The 24,806-nt window shown below is 37.1% G+C and overlaps 1 protein-coding gene across 1 annotated transcript in view; it reads right to left on the bottom strand.

Moving 5' to 3' along the window:
• Positions 1-12,435, bottom strand: part of LOC149072564 (uncharacterized) — a 37,921-nt gene extending 25,486 nt beyond the window's left edge. The window contains exons 1-2 of the mRNA XM_089246611.1: positions 12,300-12,435; positions 2,149-2,219 (exon numbers count right to left, since the gene is read on the bottom strand). Of these exons, the coding sequence (XP_089102737.1) occupies positions 2,149-2,205 (57 nt within the window). The 5' untranslated portion in view covers positions 2,206-2,219; positions 12,300-12,435. The remainder of the gene's footprint in view (positions 1-2,148; positions 2,220-12,299) is intronic.
• Positions 12,436-24,806: the final 12,371 nt, after the last annotated feature.

The raw sequence follows: 24,806 nt of genomic DNA, 5'->3' as shown, positions 1-24,806 counted from the left end.
CATGGCTGCATTAAGCAGTGTTTCTCAACTGCCGGGCCTCAGCCCAAGACCAGGCTGTGAGTGCTTCAGTTTCTTTTTTCCCCATTAATGTCTTGTTAGTTGTGTGTAAGATTAAGGGCCTTCTACACTTACAAAAAAAGAGATTTAAGGGCTCACAGGCTTCCAAAGATTGATATCCACTGGTATAGTGGATAGTGCCATAAGTTTTACAAATCGAAATGTCAGAACTAATTATTTTCAAAACATTGACACCTAGTGATTTGTTATTAGCATTTTACAACTACAAGCGGGACCATTCATCCAGCAACATGGCGCATTGTTTCAACAGAATAATGCACTTCCACATGTGAGGATACCTTTGTAATATAAACAAGCCCATAACATACTCATGTGATACCTGCACAATTGCAGGATCCAAACCCCAATTTTCAGCAAAGGCAAAATCTGGGTATATGGGGCCCATGTCTCCAACCCTCAAGGAGATCAAAAATTAAAATATTGGAAAAACATACATTCTTGTACTATCTGTTAATTTAAAATTGTTTTTGAGTGTTAGTGACCCAAACTTTCTATTAAGCATTAGATGCCCTCCAACAGATGATTCTGTGTACACGCCTGGGATTTTTGCGATGCAAAACAGTTATTACAGCATAGCAGCTACAAATGTAAAAACTGAATTCAAGGAATTCACAGTTTAAAATGAATATTCAAGGGAAACGAAAATGTGATATTCAAGGTAAAGTTTTTACAGATTCGGTTTTTCTCTCAACAATCTTAGAAAATGTTTTACAATTTGAATGGCCCTTCCAATCCTCTAAGACTTTTTTTTTTAATGTTCACTCACTATCTTGTAGGAAAGAGGTGAATTGACGCTGGCAGATAGCTGCGAAAGTACCGTAATTTTTAATATGTTACCGGAAGGGAAAAAACTGGCACAGGAATATAAACTCAGAAATTTTAAAATTTCTGAATACAACCCCTTATTCAGGGATGCAACTAGATATCTATATACAGGGCGTCCCCATAATCAAAAGGCCATATTTTAAAGTAGCCTACAGGCGAAACCAGTCATTTATCAGCAGTTTTATTTCATGATGTAGAAACTAACTATTAAGGGTTTTCTGAAGGTCGACCCCTTGGGGGATGCCATATGGAGAAAGCACGCTGAGCCAACATCACTGATGCTATAAATATGAAATTTAGTGAGTATTTTTGTTTTGCAATACAGAAACTCACTAGGAAGGGATTTTTTAAAATTCGACCCACTAAAGGTGGTGGGGGGGGGGGGTTCGGTGTTCAAAGAATATATGTATCAATCATCACTAAGCCAAAATCGATGAAGCCATTAATATGAAATTTTGTCAGTATTAATTTTTTTAATGTACATACCCACAAAGGCGGTATTCCTGAAAGTTCATCGCCAAAGGACTTGAGCGGAGCCGCAGGTAACAGCTCTAGTCCATCATGTTTTTCAACAACCTATGTGTATATCAGCACAATACAGTAAAATGCTTCTCTGTCCATCAAAGTTGTTTTACAACTTTTTCAAGGTCGGGCAATCATGATAGATGGTAGGAAAGGGAAAAGTTGTGGTGGGTTTTAAATTTTTTTGTTTTTCTTTTTTGGAACTAGAAAAGAATGCATCCCTGGGATGCGTGAACCTAATTTTTATGCATCCTTTTCCAAAATTTTGGGTACTTGATGTGCTATAGCGAGTCATTGGAATCTGTTACAAGTTCCGCAGAAGAATGTAAATGAGGCATATGTGTGGTTTAGTAGTAGTAGAAAACATCTGGCCCCAAAAAGCTTGAGTTTCGTCAGATTCATAATTATACTCTATACAAGGCAGTCAATTTTATATAGAATTTAGTAAAACAAGTAAAAATTTAATTCAATGAAAAGAGTGAAGTTTTAAGCTATGCATATATTCTGAGGTGCCATTGTAATGGTATAGCTAATTGGAGCTCACAGTGTGACGTACAATAACATACATGTGTTGACTGGAATGATATCCACCTTTAAACATTGCTCATGTGGCCATAGACTGTGATTCAGCAGCCCAATTATCCCATCATGCATCTTATTTACAATGGAAGCAGTTCAAGGGTGAAAAAGAAGGTTCTAGTAAGTTAAACAAAAAGTTTGTACCTCAAGTGGTCGAGCATCATTCTCTTCAGTCAACTCTTTAAGCTCAACCTCATCCATAATTTCCTTCACAGCTAAGTGATAAGAAGTTTAAAATACAAATACATTTCAGATTAATGCAATCAAATAATTTAATTAATGATTATTCTACTTTCTACGTGAATATTAAAAAGAGAAACCGTTTTAATTTTTTTTACAAATTCAGTGTTTCTAAAAAAATCAAAGGTTGCTAAAATTCCAATTTATATTGGTAACGCGTGTCACTGATGTCACCTTAAAGCTAACATTATTGTTGTTTTTTTTTCAAGAGTTGAAAGTCATCGATTACATTATCCAGTTAAGAATTAAATAAAAGGTAAGAAAATAAGCATAGCTTCAATCAGTATATCAATTTATTTGTAAAAATTTTTTGATTTAAAATTAGTAAATTCTGTATGATTTTTTATGAGTTAGAAAAAGGTGCAATATTTACTTTTTCATCCAAAATATAAATTTTAAAAAATTGTTTTAGAATTACAGTAAAACTTCCTCTAACGGCCACCTCTGAGCAACAACCTCTTTGGACATTGAGTCGAAAAAAAAAATATATATATATACAGTAAAACCTCGTTAAGTCGTCACCCTGATAAGTGGTCACTCCGGTTAAGTCGTCATTTTTCTTCAGACCCTTCCAGCTTTCATAGACCACAATGTTATTGAACCCTCGTTTACTCGTCGCTAATTTCGGTTAAGTCGTTACTAAGAAAAAGTTTGAGAAAACCGAATAGACTATTTTTATGGCTCCCATTAAGAAAAGAGCTTGTTAACAGCATTGCCATATGCTTAAAAGTCACCATAAAATCCTATATACCCAAACGGAACAGTTTAAGTAACGAAAGTTACACTGGGGAAGTTTATTTGCCGAATAAGGTTTTTGGAACGTTGGGGACTGTTCAAGCTAGATCTCATTTCTGCCTGGGCTCCATTGGAGAAACTGGACAAACCGCGAGACACTTCGCCCCCCCCCCTTAGGGCATCTCCGGCAAAACCAAAATTTATTGATACGTCAAAGATTACATATAGTGCAAGGAAATCAAAAATTATTTTAACTTGATGAATTTGATTCTTTGATTTAAGTCAAAGTGCAACGCACAGGCACGGATAATAAATTATCATAGAAAGCATGGGCTCTACTAATTTAGGGCTTGAAATTAAAACAAAATATCTTTGTTGAAAAAAAATTGACATTCTTTCCCAAGTTGAGGTCTTCTGTTTACTTTTCCCTGCCCAGGGCCCCTCCACCAAGTCAAAAGTGTTCGAGATTACTTTGTAGTTGTATCATGAACTAATGGTGAAGAATTAAATCACTAAAATTAAATTTGATGCATACGTAAAATTAACGTGCAATAGAGTTCCATAGCTGCCAACTTTTGAAAATGAAAATTCGGGAGATTTTCGCGTAAACCCGTATTTTATGCTAAAACCACTCCCTAATAAATACAATAGGGATTTTTCCAAATAAAATAGGGATTTTCCAAACATATAAAAGTTAAAGCGTAGGGAATAAAATCCCTACTCAAAAACTGAAGTCAAATTAAAATAGGGATTTTACACACATGGAAGTTAAACCCTTGGGAATAAAATTCCTACGCAAAAAACAAGTGAAATTGGAGGCCAAAACTTCAATGATATGAAAATAAATATTGTGTTCAATCAGAAACGCTGTGAACAAACATTCTAAGCGAATGACCCCAAAATCATCGGAAGATGAAGGAAAACACCATCAATTTTTGAAGAACACTGACTTTTTGTGACACTTGCTTGATGTTTTTTTTTTCACTTCACGACTGATGATGGCAGTCTTTCACATGACCGATGTTTATGTCCGTAACACAACTTGTACAAAAAGGAAAAGTCTGCCCTCTTCTGGAACGTTTGATGAAAGGAAATTCATCCGGGAATAAATATGTTTAAAATTGATTATATATGTTTTTGCTTATCATTATTCATGCTTTGTTATATCGCACGTACGTAACTTCAACAAAAGAAATTTTGACCATATGCGCGTCACTATAATCTTCAATTATTATCCAGGACTATTGGCTGCTAAGCCATTTCCCTGCACGATAAGACAAACAACTTTCTTGTTACCATCAGAGGGTTTGTAAAACTTCTTTAAAAAGGGAATTTCCCCATTTATGCCGTGTGACGTCATTTCGAAAGGGAAAAAAAAGAGGCTTCATGCCCCACAAGAAATTCCTTAGGGATTGTTTTCATAAGCGGGGGTTTTTTTTGAATGAAGTAGGGACTTTGTAGGGACAATTAGGGATTTTTGTGATTTTCGTAAAAATTCGGGAGATTTAAGAACTTTTCGGGAGATCGAGCGATGAAGCTAAAATTCGGGAGACTTGGCAGCTATGGAGTTCTGTTATGAAGAAAAGCTACTTATTCAAACAGTTGCTCTGTTAGCATAAGTTAAAAATTGCTAGTATATAAATCAAAGTGTACAGTACATTTTACCAAAATAATTTAAGTAATGAAAGAGATAAAAAAGATAAAAAAATTGCTATTATTTTTTCTTTCGCAATCTGTAAATTTTATTAATATTGTTATTTTGATTCATACTTTAACAAATTTCATATTACTTTAAATTTATACGATTTTCACAACATTGCACATTAAAACTGATGGAACTCCTCTTAATTCGTCACTCCGCTTAAGCCGTCATAATTTTTCGATAACTTGAGGTGACGACTTAGCGGTTTTACTGTATATATATATTGAGATAGTAAAATTCCCGAGAATAATCTATAGGAGAATATGAGATTATCCTTGAGAATATTCTCTGGAAGGACTATTATTAAAAATAATGAGCATATTATTCTTATGAAAAATAATAACTATTTTCAAGTTATTTATAATAGTCATTCTAAAGAACATTCTTCTTGATGAGAATATCATATTAGCATGCATTATAATAAATAATCTCTATAAATAACTTGAGAATATTCTCATCGAGGAGAACATTCGGGATGGAAGGACTATTATAAATATCCGGAGATGTAGAGAATAATTCTTATTATTCTCGATTAGAATATATATATATATCCTCCAGTTTTTTATTTCAAATACACACACAATCAGACATAAAACAAAAAACACAGTGAACATCAAAACACCGTACAATATAAACAAAAAAGAGAAAAATGAACACACACTTTTAAACCTTTCAAACCACACGCAGATTTAAACCTGCTTAGTGAAATAATATTACTAAGGAGACATTATGAAAAATTTCATTTTCTTCCCAATTTAATCAAATGCAGTTCAGATACATCAAGTTGACAATAATAACGGCTCCCAGAGAAGCTGGGCCTTGCTATCATTTATTGATTCACAAATATTCCAATACATTTGTATTGCGATATAAGCATTTATTTATTTTTCATTATTTATATTCGAGGGTAAGGGATCATGACAAAGTAAAAGCGAAATTACATCTATAGTTATATATCTGTATAAATATTACTTCATTCAGTGGCGTAGCCAGGGGGGGAGCAGAGGGAACGAATGCTACTCCAATCAAAATGCTGCCAACATTGGCGCCCATCTTATTAAAAATGACTAACGAAGTCTTCAAAAATTGCAACAAAAAAAACAAATTCTGACTTTTTTACTGTCGTTCTACGTTGATTTTACTGAGGGTTCAACACGTGCTTAGAAGGGAGGAGAGGGGTAGGCTTAAGCTTCTCTTGTAGTTACACCGTGAGGTCCTATAGCTTTTCACAGGCCTGCACTGGAAGGATAAGGTGCGGTGACCTATTGGAAACGTTGGATCCACCGACAGACATGTCCACCCAGACAGACATTCTAGATCAAATGAGTAGATTATTATTTTACCCTTCTGCATGGTCTGGTGTCAAAATGGCATCATTTTTTCCAAGGGAATGAGCGGCTTCAGAGAGCACAATATATATATGGCAGAAATTATTCCAAGAAAATGAGTCTGATGCCTTCATCTCTTTTCCCCATATGTACTTGATGGCCGTGTACATACAATCAAAGATAGACACAATTAAGCATACACTATACAATTGATAAAAGCAAGTTTTTGACCAAGGAAAAAAGAGGGCTTATAATATACATAGACTGCGGTTGTCGCAAAGCTTATAACTTCTTCCAGAAGCTTGTGTTCGTTTTCTACTATCATATATATAGATATATATACTTATAGATGCCAGCACCTAACGGATATAGTTTTATGAAATGATATAAAAGTAAGTATAGTTGAAACACACATTTGTTTTCCTAGGTAAGGTAGCCATGTTTGTTGATGACAAGATGATTTTTTTAGAAAAACCATTTTTAGATATTTGTACATTTGGATAAGTTTTTATTCAGAATTGTTTGAAATTTTATGTTAAAAAAAATGTTTTCGTATGTGGAACTTTTTTTAAAACTCTAAAACATACTTTTTAATTATTTCTCATTAAATATTAATTATTAGTACCTTTAAATAATTGCTATATTATGAAAGAAAAGACTTTGAAATTTCTCGTTAAAAAAAACTGTTTAGCTGTATATATTCTAAGTATTTTTCAAAAAATCATGAAAAGTGCCAAAAACTCTCAATTCACAGGAACAAACATAGTTGAAATAGCTTAGACCCGAAAGTGTTAATATTCCATTGTTGAATACATTTTTGAATACATATTTTTTCTTTGTGTTCATACAATATAAACTACTACTATTAATATTTGTTTATACAGTATTAAGTAATACAGTTGCCTCCATAAACCGGCCGTGCACTATTCTGGCCCGACCAGCAATGTGGCGTTTTTGGGCTGACTTCCTCAGTGTCTGGAAGTGGAAAACCTGTTGCAGCCTCTCCAGGACCCGACTTTGATATGAGGAGCCATGGAGAAAGCAGAAATCATGGGACTCTTGCAACTTAGGTCAAAGATGTTTCATTAGTAAATGAATATATGTTTCAACTTCCGGACCCCCAAAATTATGATACCCGGGGGCAAATCCCCCCTGCCCATGAGGAAATCGCACCTTGTTCGTATCTATGCGCAGAAATTTCAAGCACATTTAATTTTTTTTTCAACTACCTTACGGTAATCCGGTGATTTCAGTACTTCATCATAACCCTAGTCTTATATGCGCCGGATTAGTGAGAGTCTACTGTATACTTTTTGAGATCTTTGAAGCGATGTCATGTTAATACTGTATACCAGGAGCAGTGATTTCGCAAAATCTATATATGTATGCATTAGAAAAACAGCGGCAGATATATCACTGATTATCGTACTCTGGCACAAGACATTATTGCCATCAGGTATCTGAAAATGGTAGTTGAAATAACACCAGGAAATGGTTGCTCCAGGACTGGACAAATCTCCAAAAATTCACATGCTCTAATCAATATCTTATGTACTAGCGCCGGATACATATGGTAGGCAGAGAAAGAGGAGCATGCAGACGATCATCCCCTCCCTGTTCAGTGAAAAAAAATTGTATTATTGACATAGGTGGCAGGATGGAGGTAGAACTTTGCCGCCCGCTCCCATTCACTATACATGCTACTTTGGTGATTCGCAACGCCCCCGTCCCGTCCCGTCCCATTCGAGGAGTCTGCATTCACGTATACTCTGGTATTTAAAATTTTTACATGCCTCAAGATTGTCGGACAATAGATTCGTTCAGCCCTGGTTTCCTCCCCAAACAGCAACATAAAGTTACCTAATGTATTGCATCAAAACATGGAGACGCTGGGGTTCATGAATTTATACCTCAATCGCACCTTCAACATTGAATTCATCGATTCTCATTACGATGATTGTGCAGAATGCATTCTTAAATAACGAAATTCGTCAAAATTATGAAAGTGAATTTCAGACTCTAGAATCAACTGCTTCCGAATTAACGGGAGCATGTGGTATTCCTGTCGAGTACAAAAAATACAGGATGCGGGAAAAAAAACCTTTTCTATGATAAGAACACCAAAGATAAAGTCGTGTCGAATAGTCGGAGAAACTTCATCACGGAAACATTTCGAGTCTCACTAGATTCCATCATTAACATCTTAACAGAAAGATTCAGGCAGTTCGAAGAAACAGCGTGCAACTTTGTCTCCCTGGATCCGATTCACTTTTTTGAAGACGACGCGCAAGAAAAAAATCGCTGTTTTGGCTAAAGAATACGAAAATGTCTTAAAGACGAACTGATGAAGGAATTTCTTTTATTTATAAACCTCTGTAAAGGTATATCGGACGACATAAAAGCTTTGAATATCAGCACAATGCCAATCCATAATTACACATGGAATGAACGCAATCTTTCCAAATATGGAAAAATTGTACAGACTTTATCTAACCTTGCAGCTCTTCTGCAGAAAGATCATTCAGCAGGTTATAAATATAAAAATTATAAAACCTTATTTAAGATCGACCATGAAAGAAGAAAGATTAGCGGGATTGGCTTCGTTGTTGATAGAAAGGAAATTAGCCAATGAACTCGATATTCAAAAAGTAATTGAGCACTTTTCAAAGATGAAAAAAGGCGAAAAAAGTTATGATTATGAATTTTGCTCTAGCAAAAATTCGCGTCAAAACTCAGAGAGGAAGTGGAACATATAGGTTTTAATCGAACTTTTTCAGCTTTACTTATGAGCAAAACTTTACTTGCAAAACACTGTTGCATAAACATCCCATGATAAAAACAATATTACATAGTTCTAGAAACCCATATAAATATTTTTTTCTCCACTGCCGTGACAAGTTCAATTTTTTTCGTTCCGCATATCTTGTAGTTTACACTAAACTATTATTTACATTTCAGTTAAAAAAGTTGTGCGAAAAATAAACACGAAAACAAAACGTAAACAAATGACGTTTTTATTGAAATTTTAACAAGTTTCTTTCTATACTTATTTTTTTAATTATGCCTAAATGAGGAGCAGAATAAGGCGCCTTATTATATTTCGCTCCCCCACTGACAAAAATCTGGCTACGCCACTGACTTCATTCCCTTATGTCTCATTTGCATATTTGCATGCAGGTATGTTAGTGATTGGACAAAAGGTTTTCTGCACTATTGCATTGTTGAACTTTGTGTCATATCGTGCATTTCTGCATAATCTTCTCACAGTAGCGTTTCAGCACCAATTTTTTATGTTTATTAGTTTATTAGTTGATTATGTTAAACTGCTTCTGTTGGGCCCAGGCCTAACAACTTCAAACAGAGCAGAATTTATTTTTCTGGTGAATTTTAATTTTTCATTTTCAGAATTTTTTTGATTCAGTAGTACCAGTGTACCATCTGTTCAATTCCATTGATAAAAGCTTGGGTTTCGTGTTATAAGGTTGATTACTGCATGTGTATTAAGCTAATTTATCATGCACTGTGTGTGGGAAAATGTATTTGAGTAGTCTGAATTAAAAATCATGTATGTTTCTGTGGAAGAATTGGCAAGTTTTATTTGTTTGTTTATTTATTTTCTGTGTACCATCAATATTTTCATACTGGAAGCTTACCGAATGTTTTTATACTGGATTTTTATGTGTCATTAATTGCACTTCTTGTGTAAAAATCAAATAAACCAATAAATGGAACAGCTGTCGTATGGTCCACCACTTGATTTTTTGGCGCCACACATGTCTGATGGCCCGACGAAGAGTCGCCAAGGCCGTCAGACACTACGGACACCGAAAAAAAAACATCAGCGTGCAAAACATAATAGAAACCATCAAGCATAAAAATAGAAAAAAATATCAGTTAAAAAAATTACACCTGGCCCATTTCTTTAATAATAAAAAGATTGGGGCATAAGGAATTCCGGGCATAAATATTCTATGCATTAAAACTAAAACCTGGACCCTTTTTTTTAATAAACGGATCCGGGCATGTCGAATAAATAAATATTCTATGCATTAAAACTTAAACCCGGACCCTTTTTTTAATAAACGGATCCGGGCATGAAAAATTCTGTAGGTTCATTTTAAATAATAAACCGATAAAACATAAGGCATGGCAATGGATGAATAACTAATAAATACAACGAAATAATAAAACGGTATGATACAACCTGAGCAGTAGATAATAATCCAAATGACGTAAGCTACAGAAGGGAGGAATAATAATCAAAGAGAGAGACGCGCTGGAAATGGAACAACGGCTGCTTAGAATTTTTGAAAAAACGCAGCGAACAAAAGAAAAATCCTGTTTGGCGAAGCCAGCGCCATCTAGTATCACCCAGCGAAAACTGAAAAGATGTAAAAAAATACAGCAACCCAGAGCCCCATTATGACGGTCTTAGCGACTTATCGCGAGGAAAAAGTCGCCAAAGTCGTGACGGACCATACTGCATCTGTTTCATGAAAATTTAAAGCATTCCTTAATTTTAAAAACCAAGCTGATTGTGAGTTTCTATTCGATACTCTCTGCGATGTCAAACATCCCCATTATATGTACTATGTTCCTTGCTCGCAGCTATATCCTCATTTAGCTTCTCTTCCTTCTCATTCGTCGCTTTGCTCGCTGCTTCCACTATGTTCTTAGCCTAAGGATTATACTGATTTCTAACATGGCTTTTTACTGTGCTGTGGAAGGAAGAGGAAGGGGAAAAAAGAGTAAGCGGTAAAGAAAAATGGATGAGAGGTAAAAAAAAACTTTATTTCCCTACGTTATGTTTTGATTGCAACCCGAGGTATAGGTGTTGATATGGATAATTATATTTGATCGTTTTTATCGCACCGCGGTCATTTTCTGCACACGAGGGTTAATTAGACCGGGACCTACAATTTATTGCCGATTCCGAACGGCAGGCTTGTTTTTTATAGCTACTCATCGAGAGGTTGGTGCGCTAACCCCTCGATGGGGAACTCCCTGCGGTAGCAATTTTTCCTGTGGTCATGTCGCCGATTCTGTTGTACCCCTGTGTCAGGAAAGTTTTCTGACAAGGACGAACCGGGTATCGAACTCGTGACACCTCTAAACATCCTTTTGGTACTTCAGGCAAGTATCTTATTGACCTGGGCTACCGCGCCCCTGGATAATTATACTGTTTTCACCAAGACGTGTTTGAATAAATTCAGTACGTTAGCATTTTGGAACATTCTTTGGTTTGTTTATATGTTGTATCGTAAACACTGTTTTCAGAGTCTGTTAGATTCACTTTTTGTTGTTGGAATATCTTATTTGTTTTCTCTCAGGTTGTACTATCTCGATCTCTTATTTAGTTTACGGATATTGTTTTTGTTCTCTGTTTTTTTATTGTCATATTTTTGGTTAATTTGGTTAATTTTTTATAAACATGATCAGCACCGGTGTGGCAACTTTTTCTATGCCAAGCAATCACTGCGTACGCAGCAGTCAATTCAAGATGGCCAACAAAGAACACATACATTTACATAACAAATGCAATTGACTACAAGAATCAACCTAATACGCAATAATAAGCAAAAATCAATAGAAATATGGCGGGATATGTACAAATACTAAGAAAAAATTGAATGAAAAAAATATTGCCGTCAGTTAATGTAGTTGATAAAAGGCAACCAAAACTAGCAAATTCTGATGTGGTGGTCAAGGTTGCCAATTTTAACATGAGAAAATGCACATTGGTGCTACCCGCTTACAGAAAATAAACATTTTTTATGTTTCAACCCGACATGCCAACATTGGATGAAAGCTTATCAGTAGTGATGAATGTTCAGCTTTGCCATAGGAGGGTACCCCCCCCCCCCCAGGACAACACAATCATAGTACAATAAAAAAGTAATCACTAAAAAATTTAATTTTAATTCAAAGTTCATTAAATCAGGGACGTCGGAAGTGTTTCTAAACTGTGGGTGCTCGTCTTTAGTTTCTTTAGTTTTATATCGGAAATTTTAATTTCTAAATCAAATCTGTGAGTGCTCGGATCCATGCCACAAATTACTATGGGTGCTCAAGCACCCACAGCACCCCCGGCTCAATTAAAATTAAAAATTTAATTTTAATTCAAAGTTCATTAAATACAGTACCTCAATGGCACTGGAACCTAGAGGGCTCAAGCCACATAAGCCCCCACCTCCACAAGCAACGTTACGAGGTCGCAGAGTCCCTTAATAATTCATGAATATTCCATGCTATTAAATAGATCTAAATCAATCGTAACGATTTACACATACCTCTTCGAAAAAAGCAAACTTCTTCTTCTTCTTTAAATAAACAGATATGTAATCAATCAATCACGGATTCTGTTTTACCAGGGTTTCAGGCTACAGCAAGGCCCAGATACGTACACTCGTTTTCCCGGTCTTTTTCTTCTTTCCCTTCTCCTTCTTTTTCTCTTTAATTATACAGGGTCTTATGCCTGAGGGCTCTCCCATGTTTGAGGAAAATATACCAAAAACCATAGGACATGTCTTAGCTGACCATATTCGCACGAGAAAGATGTGCAAATATGCAAATACAACGCCGAAACAGGCAAAATGCCCAACGAGGTGGCTGAGAAAAAGATGCCCACAACAAATATGGATGTTGTATATTTTAAAAATACTGCAACCAATTAAAAATTCAATTACAAACAATATATATACATCGGAGTTTCCCAACCTTTTTCGCCCCATCGCCAATTCTTTAGAATTTTTTTTTCCTCTCATCGCCCCCCCCCCCCAACGTAATCTAAACCATAGGATCCTATGTTATACCTGTAGCTTCTACCGCCTCCTGGAACATCCATAACCCCCCAGGGGGTGCGTTGTTGTCGCCCATGTTGGGAATCACTGATATAAATGATGAAATACTATACAAGGCCCATAAATTGTAGCCTATTTATGGCTGTCTTATTCTAAGTATGGATAGCTTCTCAACTTACTCCAACATGTTTATCCTATTTCTTTTCGAACATGTCAATTGTGTTAGAATTTACTACCCCCGGGGGTAAGCTATTCCATTTATTAACAACCCTTTTAGAGAAAAATTCCCTGCGACAAAAATAACCTAGAATTGTTCCTTACCAATCGATACTAGTTTACCCTTGTAAAAGCAGTCGATTGATGGTGTATTAATGATTCATGGTCCATCCTATCAGTCTCATTGAAAATTTCGAACACTTCGATCATATCTCTCCGACACCTGCATCCATCCGATGTAAAAATATTCAAAAAATAAAGTCTCGCTTCATATTTCACGCCTTTTTCTAGCATGGCCCAGCCACAAGGTAGCCTGCTTATATCCGACAAGGGACATAGCGGGGGGCCATATTTGGTGTTTGCATATTTCACGCCCAATATGCCAATAAGGGCATGCGTGGCTCTTCTCTGCACCCCCTTCAACCAAGTCTATGTCCCTCTGTAAGTTATGGTCTACGAAAGATTACAGCATACTCCAGCTCAGGACGAACTAAGCCTCAGAAAAGCGGAAGAATGACTTTAGGAGAACGCGAAGAGACGAGTTACGATCTATAGCTGATAGATGGCGCGATTTGTTACGACTCTCAAAAAATATCGATATCTGTTGGCAACAGCAGATGATACCGGTATCGGTTTAGTGCAAAGACATGCGATTGGTGGAGGACTTACGGAGGGCGTATAGAGAAGATTCCAGAGGGATCCGCCCCTACAGACAGTGGCGCCACAACACACACACACACAGGGCCGTCATTTCAACTTTTTCTAGGGAGGGGGGCAAACTTTTTCCAGGGGGAGCAAAGCACGTGTACTCAATGTATGTATGTATATATATTTGTATATATATATACCATTTTTAGTGTATTTTCGAAACCCGGGGGGGGGGGCAACGTAATGTACAAAATGTACACAATGAAATATAGAAACAAAAGGCCACAATAAAATATATTTTAGTTTTTGCTCATTTCGTTTTTAATTCTAATAAAAAAAATAATTGCTACTCAGTAAATCCCACATTAATTCGTATTTAGAATCAATTTAATATAATAAATTTGATTATTCAGACCTGTAAAATTGAAATTATGGAAAATTGCCTGGAAACTGATGAACATAAGTTTTGGAAACCATGAAGTTTCGTGATGCATTGTTGGTCACTGATTTCAAACGTAGCTCATTTTTGACTATCGTATAAAGATTTTTCACAAAAATTGACTTCGGTATCACAGGAGAAAATCTATAATTGACACTAAATCACCGGGCAAATTAAAATGTGTGTTAATAAATGGCAGGAGCTTGGGTAATAAGAAAGATTTTTTAGAAACTATGATAGTTCTGGAGGGCTTGGATCTTATAGCCATTACCCCAAGTAGTCGCCTGACGTCAAATATGACGTGAAAATTTGGTCATTTTCTCTGAATGACGTCAGTCAAAAAAAAAATCACGTCATTTCAAAGTCATTTAATGACCACGCACAATAAAGGTCAGGAAATAACGTTATTCTTGATGACCTTAATGAAATATCAGGTCATTTCATGACCTTATTAGCCATGAAGGTCATGAAATGACGTGATTTTTTATGGCGTAAACAATTTTGCGTCATAAAAATCACGAATTTCTTTCCAACTGAAAAATTCTGTTCCGGTTAAAAATATCAAAATTATCCAAAATGTTTGTTAATGAACCTTCAGAGGGTGTGTCACAATTACCCTAGGCCTATTCGTTACTGGTTGTCACAAGATAAATGAAGTACTTTTGTTTTGAATGGAAATGCAAAATTTTTCAATGAGTAATTGTTCATATAAATTTATCACGTACGTTATATAAATTATAATTGCATCCATATCGTTTTTTACGGACGATCAGAAGATCTGTGAAATCTGTCAAAAATTAAAAAAGATGCAACGAATTCATTGATCTAAAAAAAATGAATTTTTTCGATAATTGTAAATGACGCAAATAATTTTATTTATAATTATATTACTATATTTTTCATGGATAAAAAAAATAAATAAAATAAAACGAAAAAATAACTGCCATCGGCTAAACTCAGCAAGAGATTAAACGGTAATTGTAATATAACTAATTAATACTTTTAAAGTCTTCATTAAATAACACCACCGATAGCGCGATCGGTTAAGGCATGGAGTGCGATACATAGGTACAATCCGGAGAGCAACCAGGTTCGACTCCGACCTGCGCCAGAAAATGATACTTTTTTTTCCCCCCCCCGTCTCTTCAAATAGCGCCATCTATCTTCTGAAAGTCTAACTATTTGCAAATGGTAATTTTTGGACGTCATTTTTGACGTTTCCAAAATGGACATAATGACCATTTTATCACGTCATGTTTGAGACATTTTATGACTTCCAAAACACGTTTTTATTGACGTCAGGCGACAACTTGGGACAGAATCTTGGGCAAACGATGGGGATGAATCTTTCTTACACATCTCAGGATACGATACTTTTTTGAGAAATAGATCTGATAGGAAAGGGGGTGGAGTGTTGATATACTTGAAATCCTGTTTGAAGGCTAGAGAGTGTAACGTGCAGAGAAGTGATATTGAAACCATATGGGTTGAACTTGAGAACAAAAGACGTCATAAACTTATTGTTGGGGTTTGTTACAATCCACTGAATAGGGATCAAAACTACATCGCCAAATTGCATGATGAAATTTCCTACATGTGTTAGCGAAAGAGAGTTCTCATACTAGGGGATTTCAATTACCCAGGTATTGATTGGGAGAACCTTTCATCTGGAAATCAGTATGAAAGAGACTTTCTTAAGTTGGTGCTCGAAAATTTTTTGTATCAGCATGTATCAGAAGCCACTAGGGGTACTGCTATTTTGGATTTAGTTGTTACTAGTTCTGAGGATCTAGTTGAACATGTTTCGGTGGGGGAAGAGTTTTCTTCCAGTGATCGTCGTATCGTCAGATTTCACTGTAACTTTTCCTCGGGTAAGGTTGATAACAAAAGACTGGTTCCTTGTTTTCGGAGAACTAACTTTTGATGTTTTGAGAAGAAGGTTAGCGGAAGTTTTCAAAGACCGGTTGAAATCAGTAGGGGTGGTAAGTCAATGGGAGGAATTTAGTACGAAGCTGTCCTCTGTTTTGCACGACGTCATACCCTTTGTTCTTAGGCATGTGTAGTGCTTTCAATGACCTTTTCGCATCGGTTTTTAATGGAGATAATGATATTCGATATACGGGTGTTGCATAGTTTAATAAAACCCCCAACGATATTGAAGTAGAAGACGTGGAGGTCCTAAATCTTCTAAGAAATGTATGTGCAAGCAAAGCACCAGGACCAGATGATATCTATCCCAGGGTCCTCAGGAAATGTTGTAATGAATTGTTGGGGCCAGTCGCACAGACATACACGAGTAGTGTTGCTGAGGGTATCGTCCCAAGAGAATGGAAACTTGCTAACGTTGTTGCGATATTTAAGAAGGGTAGTAGAGAAGCGGTGTCAAATTATCGTCCAGTGAGTTTGACGAGCTGCCTCCCGAAAATTTTGGAAATTATCATCAAAAGGCAGTTTGTGAAGTGGATAGACGAGAATAATGTATTGTCGGATAATCAGCATGGGTTCAGGAAGGGGAAGTCGTGTGTAACTAACCTCCTTTGCTTCTATGATTACGTGACTAAGGCTTTGGGTAAGAGCAAAAATGTCGACGTTGTTTACCTTGATTTCCAGAAGGCATTCGATCGGGTCCAACATGGCAAACTCTTGAAGCGTTTACACGAGATTGGAATTGGGGGCAACTTGCTGAATTGGATAGAATCGTGATTAAGAGATGGGTCGCAACGAGTTATGGTGAACGGTCTCTGGTTGGACAGACGTCACAAGTGGAGTTCCTCAGGGAAGTGTCCTTGGCGCCATACTTTTTTCACTTTTTATCAATAAATTCGATCAGGGTATCGATGGGATTACTAGCAAATTCGCAGATGATGTGAAGCTAATGGGGGTAATCGGGAATGAAAGCGATAGGGAGTTGCTCCAGACCAACTTAAACAGGTTTGCAGCATGGGCAAATGAATGGAGCATGACATTTAGCGTAGATAAGTGCATGGTCGCTCATTTTGGTTCGAACAACCCATGGTTCTCTTACGATTTGAATGGTGTCACTATCCCGGATGCAACTAGCTTCACCGATTTGGGAATTCTCATTGACGAGCGACTTAGGTTTTCTGAACATTGTTCAGCGGTGGTCAAAAAAGCGAATAGAATGCTTGGTCTCATTTTCAAAAAGGTCTCTTCGCGTTCTCCTAAAGTCATTCTTCCGCTTTTTCGAGGCTTAGTTCGTCCTGGACTGGAGTATGCTGTAAGGTTTTGGAGACCATACTACAGAGGGACATAGATTTGGTTGAAGGGGTGCATTGAAGAGCTACGCGTGTCCTTATTGGCACACAGGGCTTGAGTTATGAAGAGAGACTTCATTTTTTGAATATGTTTACATTGGATGAACGCAGGTGTCGAGGAGATATGATCGAAGTGTTCAAAATTTTCAATGGGATGGGTAGGGTGGGCCATGAACTTTTAGTACACCGCCAATCGACTGCTTTTACAAGGGGACACCAGTATCGATTGGTGAGGGACAATGCCAGTTATATTGGGGCCAGTTATATTGTTTATAATTTGTGTTAATTGCATTTTTAATTGGGTTGCTGTATTTTTGAAATATATGACATCCATATTTTTATGGGCATCTTTTTATCAGCCACCTCGTTGGGCATTTTGTCTGTTGTGGCGTTGTATTTGTATTTGTATATAAATATGTATTATTCTAACCTTTGAAATACTAAGTTTACTTTTCAAAGACTTTTTTACATAATCTATACTATTATTATATTTTGTTATTATGTAGCTTTCAATATAAAAGTAGCATAGGGAAAAGAACAAAAATGTAAGGAATAAAAGCAGTTTAATTAGCAAGAACTTCCTTTTTTCTAAGTACACTCATGTCCATAAATTAAGGATAATTCAGAATCACATGGAAATCGAAATCTAAAGTAAAAATTTCACCTGTAGAATTATCACACACATCTGCAAGAATGATATGCAAATTTCAGGAAGCCACCAGATGATGCCGATAGTACGTCACAATGACGAGAGTGTAAGAGGGGGGTATATAAGGAATGGTGGCAAAAAAGTAAAATTGTTCACAAGAGTTCTGTAAAGCGCTCAGTGCCATAAGCGAATAGTTATGACACAGAGGACGCATGTGGATGATTTTTTACGTGGTAGAATTATCGGCCGCCTGGAATGTGGGCGTACTCAGATGGAAGTATCCGAGGAACTTGGAATTGCCCAAAGTGTCATCTGTAGGCTTTGGCAACGATTCCAAGATAACGGAAATGTCAGTAGACGTTACAGTACAGGTCGCCCCCGAGTTACAACGCCGAATGAAGACCGGTATTTGGCAGCAACTGCCAAAAGAAGCAGACGGAGCGCAGCATCCGACCTGTCTCGTCAGCTATCTGCAGCCACGGGTACCACAGTTTCAAGGCAAACCGTGTACAGACGTTTGGGAGATATTGGTCTATATGCACGCAGACCTGTCAGATGTGTTCCGCTCACAGCAACTCACTGTCGGCAGCGATTAGCCTGGAGTAGAGAACATGCAATGTGGACATCGTCACAGTGGGCTTGTGTGATGTTTTCCGACGAGTCCAGGTTTAGCTTGCAGTTTGATTCACGTCGGACTTTCATATGGAGAACGCCAGGTACCCGTTACCACCAAGACAACATCATTGAACGGCACCGTTACGGTGGTGCAGCATTGCTCGTTCGGGGTGGAATTATACTGGGTTCCAGAACAGATCTGCATGTTCAAACCGGAAACATGAAAGCCCAAATTTATCGGGACATCATTCTGGAACAACATGTACGTTTGTTTAGGGGTGCCATGGGCGCAGAATTTGTGTTTATGGATGACAACGCCCGTCCTCACCGAGCAAACATCGTAAACGAATGTCTTGAATCTGAGGATATAACCCGTATGGAATGGTCAGCATTCTCACCTGACTTGAATCCGATAGAGCATGTGTGGGACATGCTTGGCCGACGAGTTGCAGCCCGTCAACCACCTCCTACATGTGTACCGGAACTTCGGAGAGCATTGCTTGCTGAGTGGAGTGATCTTCCCCAAGATCAGGTGTTGACGGACTGTATTTCATCGCATGGGAGACATACAATGTATTAACCATCATACCAACCATGTAATAGTAAGTTTTTGTAAAGGAGATATTTTTTACAATTGCTCCAGGGAGCAAAAATCGTAGTTTTTATGAATGGTATCATACATACACCATCGTTTTTGTTCTTTATCTTTTGTTTAATAAATGGGCTTTATGAATAAGTAACGTTTGTTTTGTTTCTGAACCTTTATTTGCCGGAGCTGGCATTATCCTCAATTTATGGACATGAGTGTATTTCAAAAATAACACAACCCAATTAAAAATAAATTACAAGAACTAGAAACAATGTATAATATAAATGATAAAATATTATACAATGCCCGTAAAATAAATTTATGGTTGTCAGTGTATGGATAGTTTCTCGATTTACTCCAAGATGTTTATCGTATTTCGTTTCAAATGTGTCAATTGTGTTTTATCCCGGGGATAAGCTATTCCATTTATAAACAACCCTGTATTGGAGAAAAATTCCCTGCCACACCACGACCTAGAATTGTCCCTTATACCAATCCGTCCATCCCGTTGAAAATTTTGGACACTTCTATCATATAATGTTATATATAGATAATGTTAAGATAATAATATTAATAGATAAGATAATGTTAACATATTCAAAAAATGAAATCTCTCTTCATAGCTCAAGAGCCTCATCTGCCATCAAGAACACGCGTGGCTCTTCTCTGCATCCTTTTAATTTTGCAGTAGTGTTTCATTTCTCGCCATTGGCGATTTTTCATTGGTTTCAGACATTTTACTCGGCCAATTTGCAAGCTTTTAACATCATTTTTGGAGAAAATTCGTGATGTCCCGTAGTTGTCTTGCAGAAATATGGTCAATCTAATGACAACAGACGTCCCAGAGTAACACCATTTCGTCTCTGTATGTAAATTTATTGAACTACTGCAGCGGTTCTCAACCGGTGCTCGAGAATAATAAAATAAATTATATTAAAATTATATTAAAATTATATTAAAATTATATTAAAATTATATTAAAATTATATTAAAATTATATTAAAATTATATTAAAATTATATTAATTAAAATATTCTAATTACACGAGAATAATAAAATAAATCAATAAATTTGATAAACAAACAAAAAAAAGAGGCCTGAAGGGTACCGTCATATAAATAATATACTAAAAAGGGCTCCCCGAGTTGAACAGGGCTCCGGCATAGAAATTGTACACTGAATAGAGTTCCGCGAGTCCGAAATGGTTGAGAACCGCTGATCTAGAGAATCTTGCCGTCTACACCGGACCCTGCCTTCATCTCATAAGGAAGGAAGGAAGGGCCGTGTTTCCAGTGGTGTAGATGGTATCATGCTTTCCCGGTATGCAAGAGGGCCTGGCTTCGAGTCCCGGCGGAGACAACATGACTTTTCTTTCCGAGTTCACCTCAGCATAATGTGCAGAAAATAACTGTTTTCTTTATATCTTGGGCTGAGAAAAAGCCATCTATCTCTCAAAAATCATGAATGTTGCATTCACAAAATAATCATCCCTGTAAAGGGTTTTAAATTATATAATTTTCTTTAACACACTAGATAAGATATTTAAGACATTTTCAAATCGACCGATGCTGGCATTTCTGGTTGCTATGAAAAACAAAAAGTTAAATTCAGGAAGAGTACTTACAAGACTTGAAGGGAGAGTAGGCAACCATGTTTCGCACAAAAAGAATATGTCATTTTTCAAAAGGGTATCATAGCTATGACTGTCGATATAGAACAAATTCCGACGATATTCCAAGAAATGATTTTACTAATATTTGAGTAAAATCATTACTGAATACTTTGGCATCAGTCTCGTTATACATGAAACAGGAACTATCTAGGAACAGTTTGTTGAATCCTAGTCGAAAATTATCGTTTTCTTCCGAAGAGTGGCCTCTCGCGAAATCCACGATTTTGGCTAGATACATAACCGTGTAATCTAATTGCATAGATACATAATCGTGTAATCTAATTACATCGATACATAATCGTGTAATCTAATTACATAGATACATAATCTAATTCAGTTACATAATCTATCAAAAAACTAGAATATATTCCTGCATATAAAAAAATTAAAAACCCAATCACACACACAAGTGGTTAACCGTAGCCCAAAACGTCTTAAACATAAGTTTTTCTCACTAATCGTATTGCATTTCAATATGAATAGCGGTACACATTGAAAACGTGTACGCTCTTGACATCAACGATTTGCCTCCAGAAGTAATGTGACCAAGAAATTTCTATGTTGGTCATACTTTATTACTTTTCCTAACAATTAAAAGATTATAGCTATTTTTTAATGAGTAATGTATTGTTTTTGAAAAATGTTTAAATTTGTATGAACAATCAATTTATGAAAAATATCTGGTAAAATTTGATTTTTCAAGTTTTTATAAACAAATTCGATTGCAGGATAAACTCTACTTATCGATCGTTAAAAAATACAGATGGCGGTGAATCGTCCAATTTCTCAGTTCCTAAATTAGTTGTTAGTAGTATACGCAACGCTTTGGCGTAATTTTTCGGCACGCTCACTAGTGAGGGACCTTCCGTCTCACCTTCAGGTCTTACCGTCCCCGTCCCCCACTCTTTGTGGGGAATTTTCTTTGTGATGATAATGCTGCTTTTCTTTTACTTTCGGTGATGCTAATTAACCATTAGTGTACAAATTATGCTACTTCGCTCTGGGGCTCAGATTAGAACATTTTATAAACAAATATTTACAAGTTATTTATGAAATTATCTAAAAACCCATCACTTCTGGGGTCCTTCCCCACTCCCACTCCGTCTCAGTGCAATACCGTTATTTTTCCCTCTTCCGATACCAAATGTAGGAGATTAACTACCAAAAGTAAGAGAATACACACAAAAAAACCACACGTACACAAGTTTTCAATGCCAACGTTTTTATTGTTTCAGATAGCAATATACATATTAGTAGCCGTATGGCCTCCGTAGAGGAGGCGGATACTGACCAGACGAGAGGAGAAAAAATATGGCCTCGTTTATGACAAGCGATTACTGATGCACGATTTTACGACGCTACCCTGTCACTAAGCCTCTCTCACTATCTTGTGGGTATCGACGATAACGACCTTGGAAGTGAAATCCATGGATTGGACCAGGGCCTACATCGTGTCGTAGTTGAGCTCTAGCGAGTTTTTGAAGTTAGTGTGAAGCCGCGAATCGGAAAAGAAAACCAGGCAAAGTTTCTAATTTTTGTGATAAAATTTCTAATTTTTCACTGCATTTCTAACATGTTCTGCGTTTATCTGAATCAATATAATTCACGTCTAACCCCATCCGGTCAAAGCAAAGTTAGTGCACGGCAACACCATGAGAAGCAACACTCAGAGTTGAAAAATATTAAAAAGAGCAAATGTTCTTTTGTTCTCTATGCTCAAAATATTGAAGTTTTGCCTCTGAAAATCATTAATAAACTTAAAACTATGTTAAAATACGCATTTACGGCAGGAAAAGTTTAAAAAGGCATTTTTACAAAGAAAAGTCTGAAAATAGGCATAAAAAGGGCATTTATTGCATTTTGCCTGAACTTCCGGACTCTAACCATTATCATGAAGCGCCTTTTTATCCCCTATCTCCTTCGTCATTGGGTCTTGCGACATCCAATAGCATTTATGTTTTAAGATAATAAACGCTAAATTTAAATGGAGAAAAAAACAATAAAAAGGCCTTTTGTAAGCACCGGGCTCGGCACAAAATTCTCTCGCATTCGGCAAAAAACAATAATAACTCTCAAAACGATGTGAATTACTACTACAATGAAAAGAAAGGGCCAGCACTTGACACGCTGCGAGATCGTCCTTTTAAGCACTTTTCCTCGTTTGATGACGCTGCTAGGAGAACGAATTCCGAAATCTCCTCTTGTAAACAAATGTATTATCCAAAACTGAAAAATTACATTAATCCAGAAAATTTCGTTGATCAATTATTCATCTACTTGTTGTCATCAACAACATCATTGCCCCACGAGGCCGAACATCTTCGATCCCCGATATCAACATTTCTCTCTTCTTTCTAAATACAATGGAACTTCGGTTAACGAGCTTAATAGCTATCTGAATAGTTATCTGAATAGCTCGTTATTCGAATCAAACTTCCCCATAGGAAATAATGGAAACTCGGATAATTCGTTCCACAGTTATTCATATAGAAATGACTAATAAAAATGGCATGCAATATATATATATGAATAATTAAACACAATAATAATATATAATACAATAAAATACCATTTACATAATATACATAACGCCATAAATAAACATACAATACGATAATGTTTACAAGCATTATCAACTATTAACCTACTCTAAACAACAAAAGAGAGGAGGACTATCGCGTTTAGGACAATTTACAGACTACTTGTTGTTTGCAACCTTATTATTTTTTGCATGGGTTTCAAAAAGAGCCTTATCCAATGACACCTGCTTTTGCCTCCTTTTTAGGATTTCTAGGAAATGGGTAATTGCAGTGTTCGTTGGGCAGTTCCATTGCTGCTACAGCTTCATTTGGGTGGTTATGTTCTACCGAGTTTGGCACAGATTCCCGCATTCTACACATCGCTCTTACTTCATTTTACGTGAGGGACATCTCCTTACTTCTCTCTTGCTCAGATGAGATACCGTCCATAGAATCTTGCTGGGGCGTGCAAAAGAGATCCATCACTTCATCTATCGTCAACTCCTAGACATTTTTCACCACTAGTTCTTGAATGCGATCCTCATGCACCCCCAGTCCATAAGGTCCATCTTGCATAAACGTGACGGTAGAAAGCGCATCTCTTTCGCGCAAAATGGCACGACCTTCTCGCGCAGAAGCGTTAAATAACGCCACGTATTCACCGTGTAGCCGATTTCCACCCATTTACCGGGCACTGCGTTTTAAAGAAGGGTCCTATGATGAACCAACCAGTGAACCCCATGACACTGTCACTTTCGGGGAATGCAAATGGTTTCTGCGTTTGCGCACGTGGATTACACGTCGGCCAGATGCGATAGTTATGGGTATGACGTCGCCATGAAGCGAAAAATGAGCTTCATCTGTCCACAAGATTTTAAAGACCCAGGTGGGATTCTGTTCGATTTTGGAGAAAGCCCACCCCGTAAATGCTTCCCTCTGTACGGTATCCGCTGGTGAAAGTTCATGGCACGACTGCAATCTGTATGGGTATAGATCAAGAATTACATGAAGAATATTGCGTATCGAGGATGGGGGTAAGCCCAAGCGTCTGGCAGCTTCACGAGCACTGCTGGTCCCTGCAACTGATTCGTACGCTAACGCTTCCATTTCGGCTACAACACGCGGAGAACGTGCCTCATAGGCGGAAATAGAGTTGGATGTCTGGGGGGGGGGCACAGTCATTATTGCTAGGGGGCACGATGATGATGTCAGTTCATATATACATTCATACATTAGATCAGTCGACTCCACCTTTGACCCTGGGGGGGGGGGGGGAGAGGCACCCGTATCTCTGCCTATGACGTGCCTTCCTTAAACATGGTCGTCCGGCTCTCAAGGACAGCATGGATTGAGGTCTGGAGATTCTAGATGCCGC

Source organism: Pholcus phalangioides, unplaced genomic scaffold, assembly GCF_987345545.1.
Source record: "Pholcus phalangioides strain wild (caught in Gottingen) unplaced genomic scaffold, Ppha-v1.0 ptg000017l_1, whole genome shotgun sequence".
NCBI classification, from domain to species: domain Eukaryota; kingdom Metazoa; phylum Arthropoda; class Arachnida; order Araneae; family Pholcidae; genus Pholcus; species Pholcus phalangioides.
This window is presented reverse-complemented; position numbering and strand designations above follow the sequence as displayed.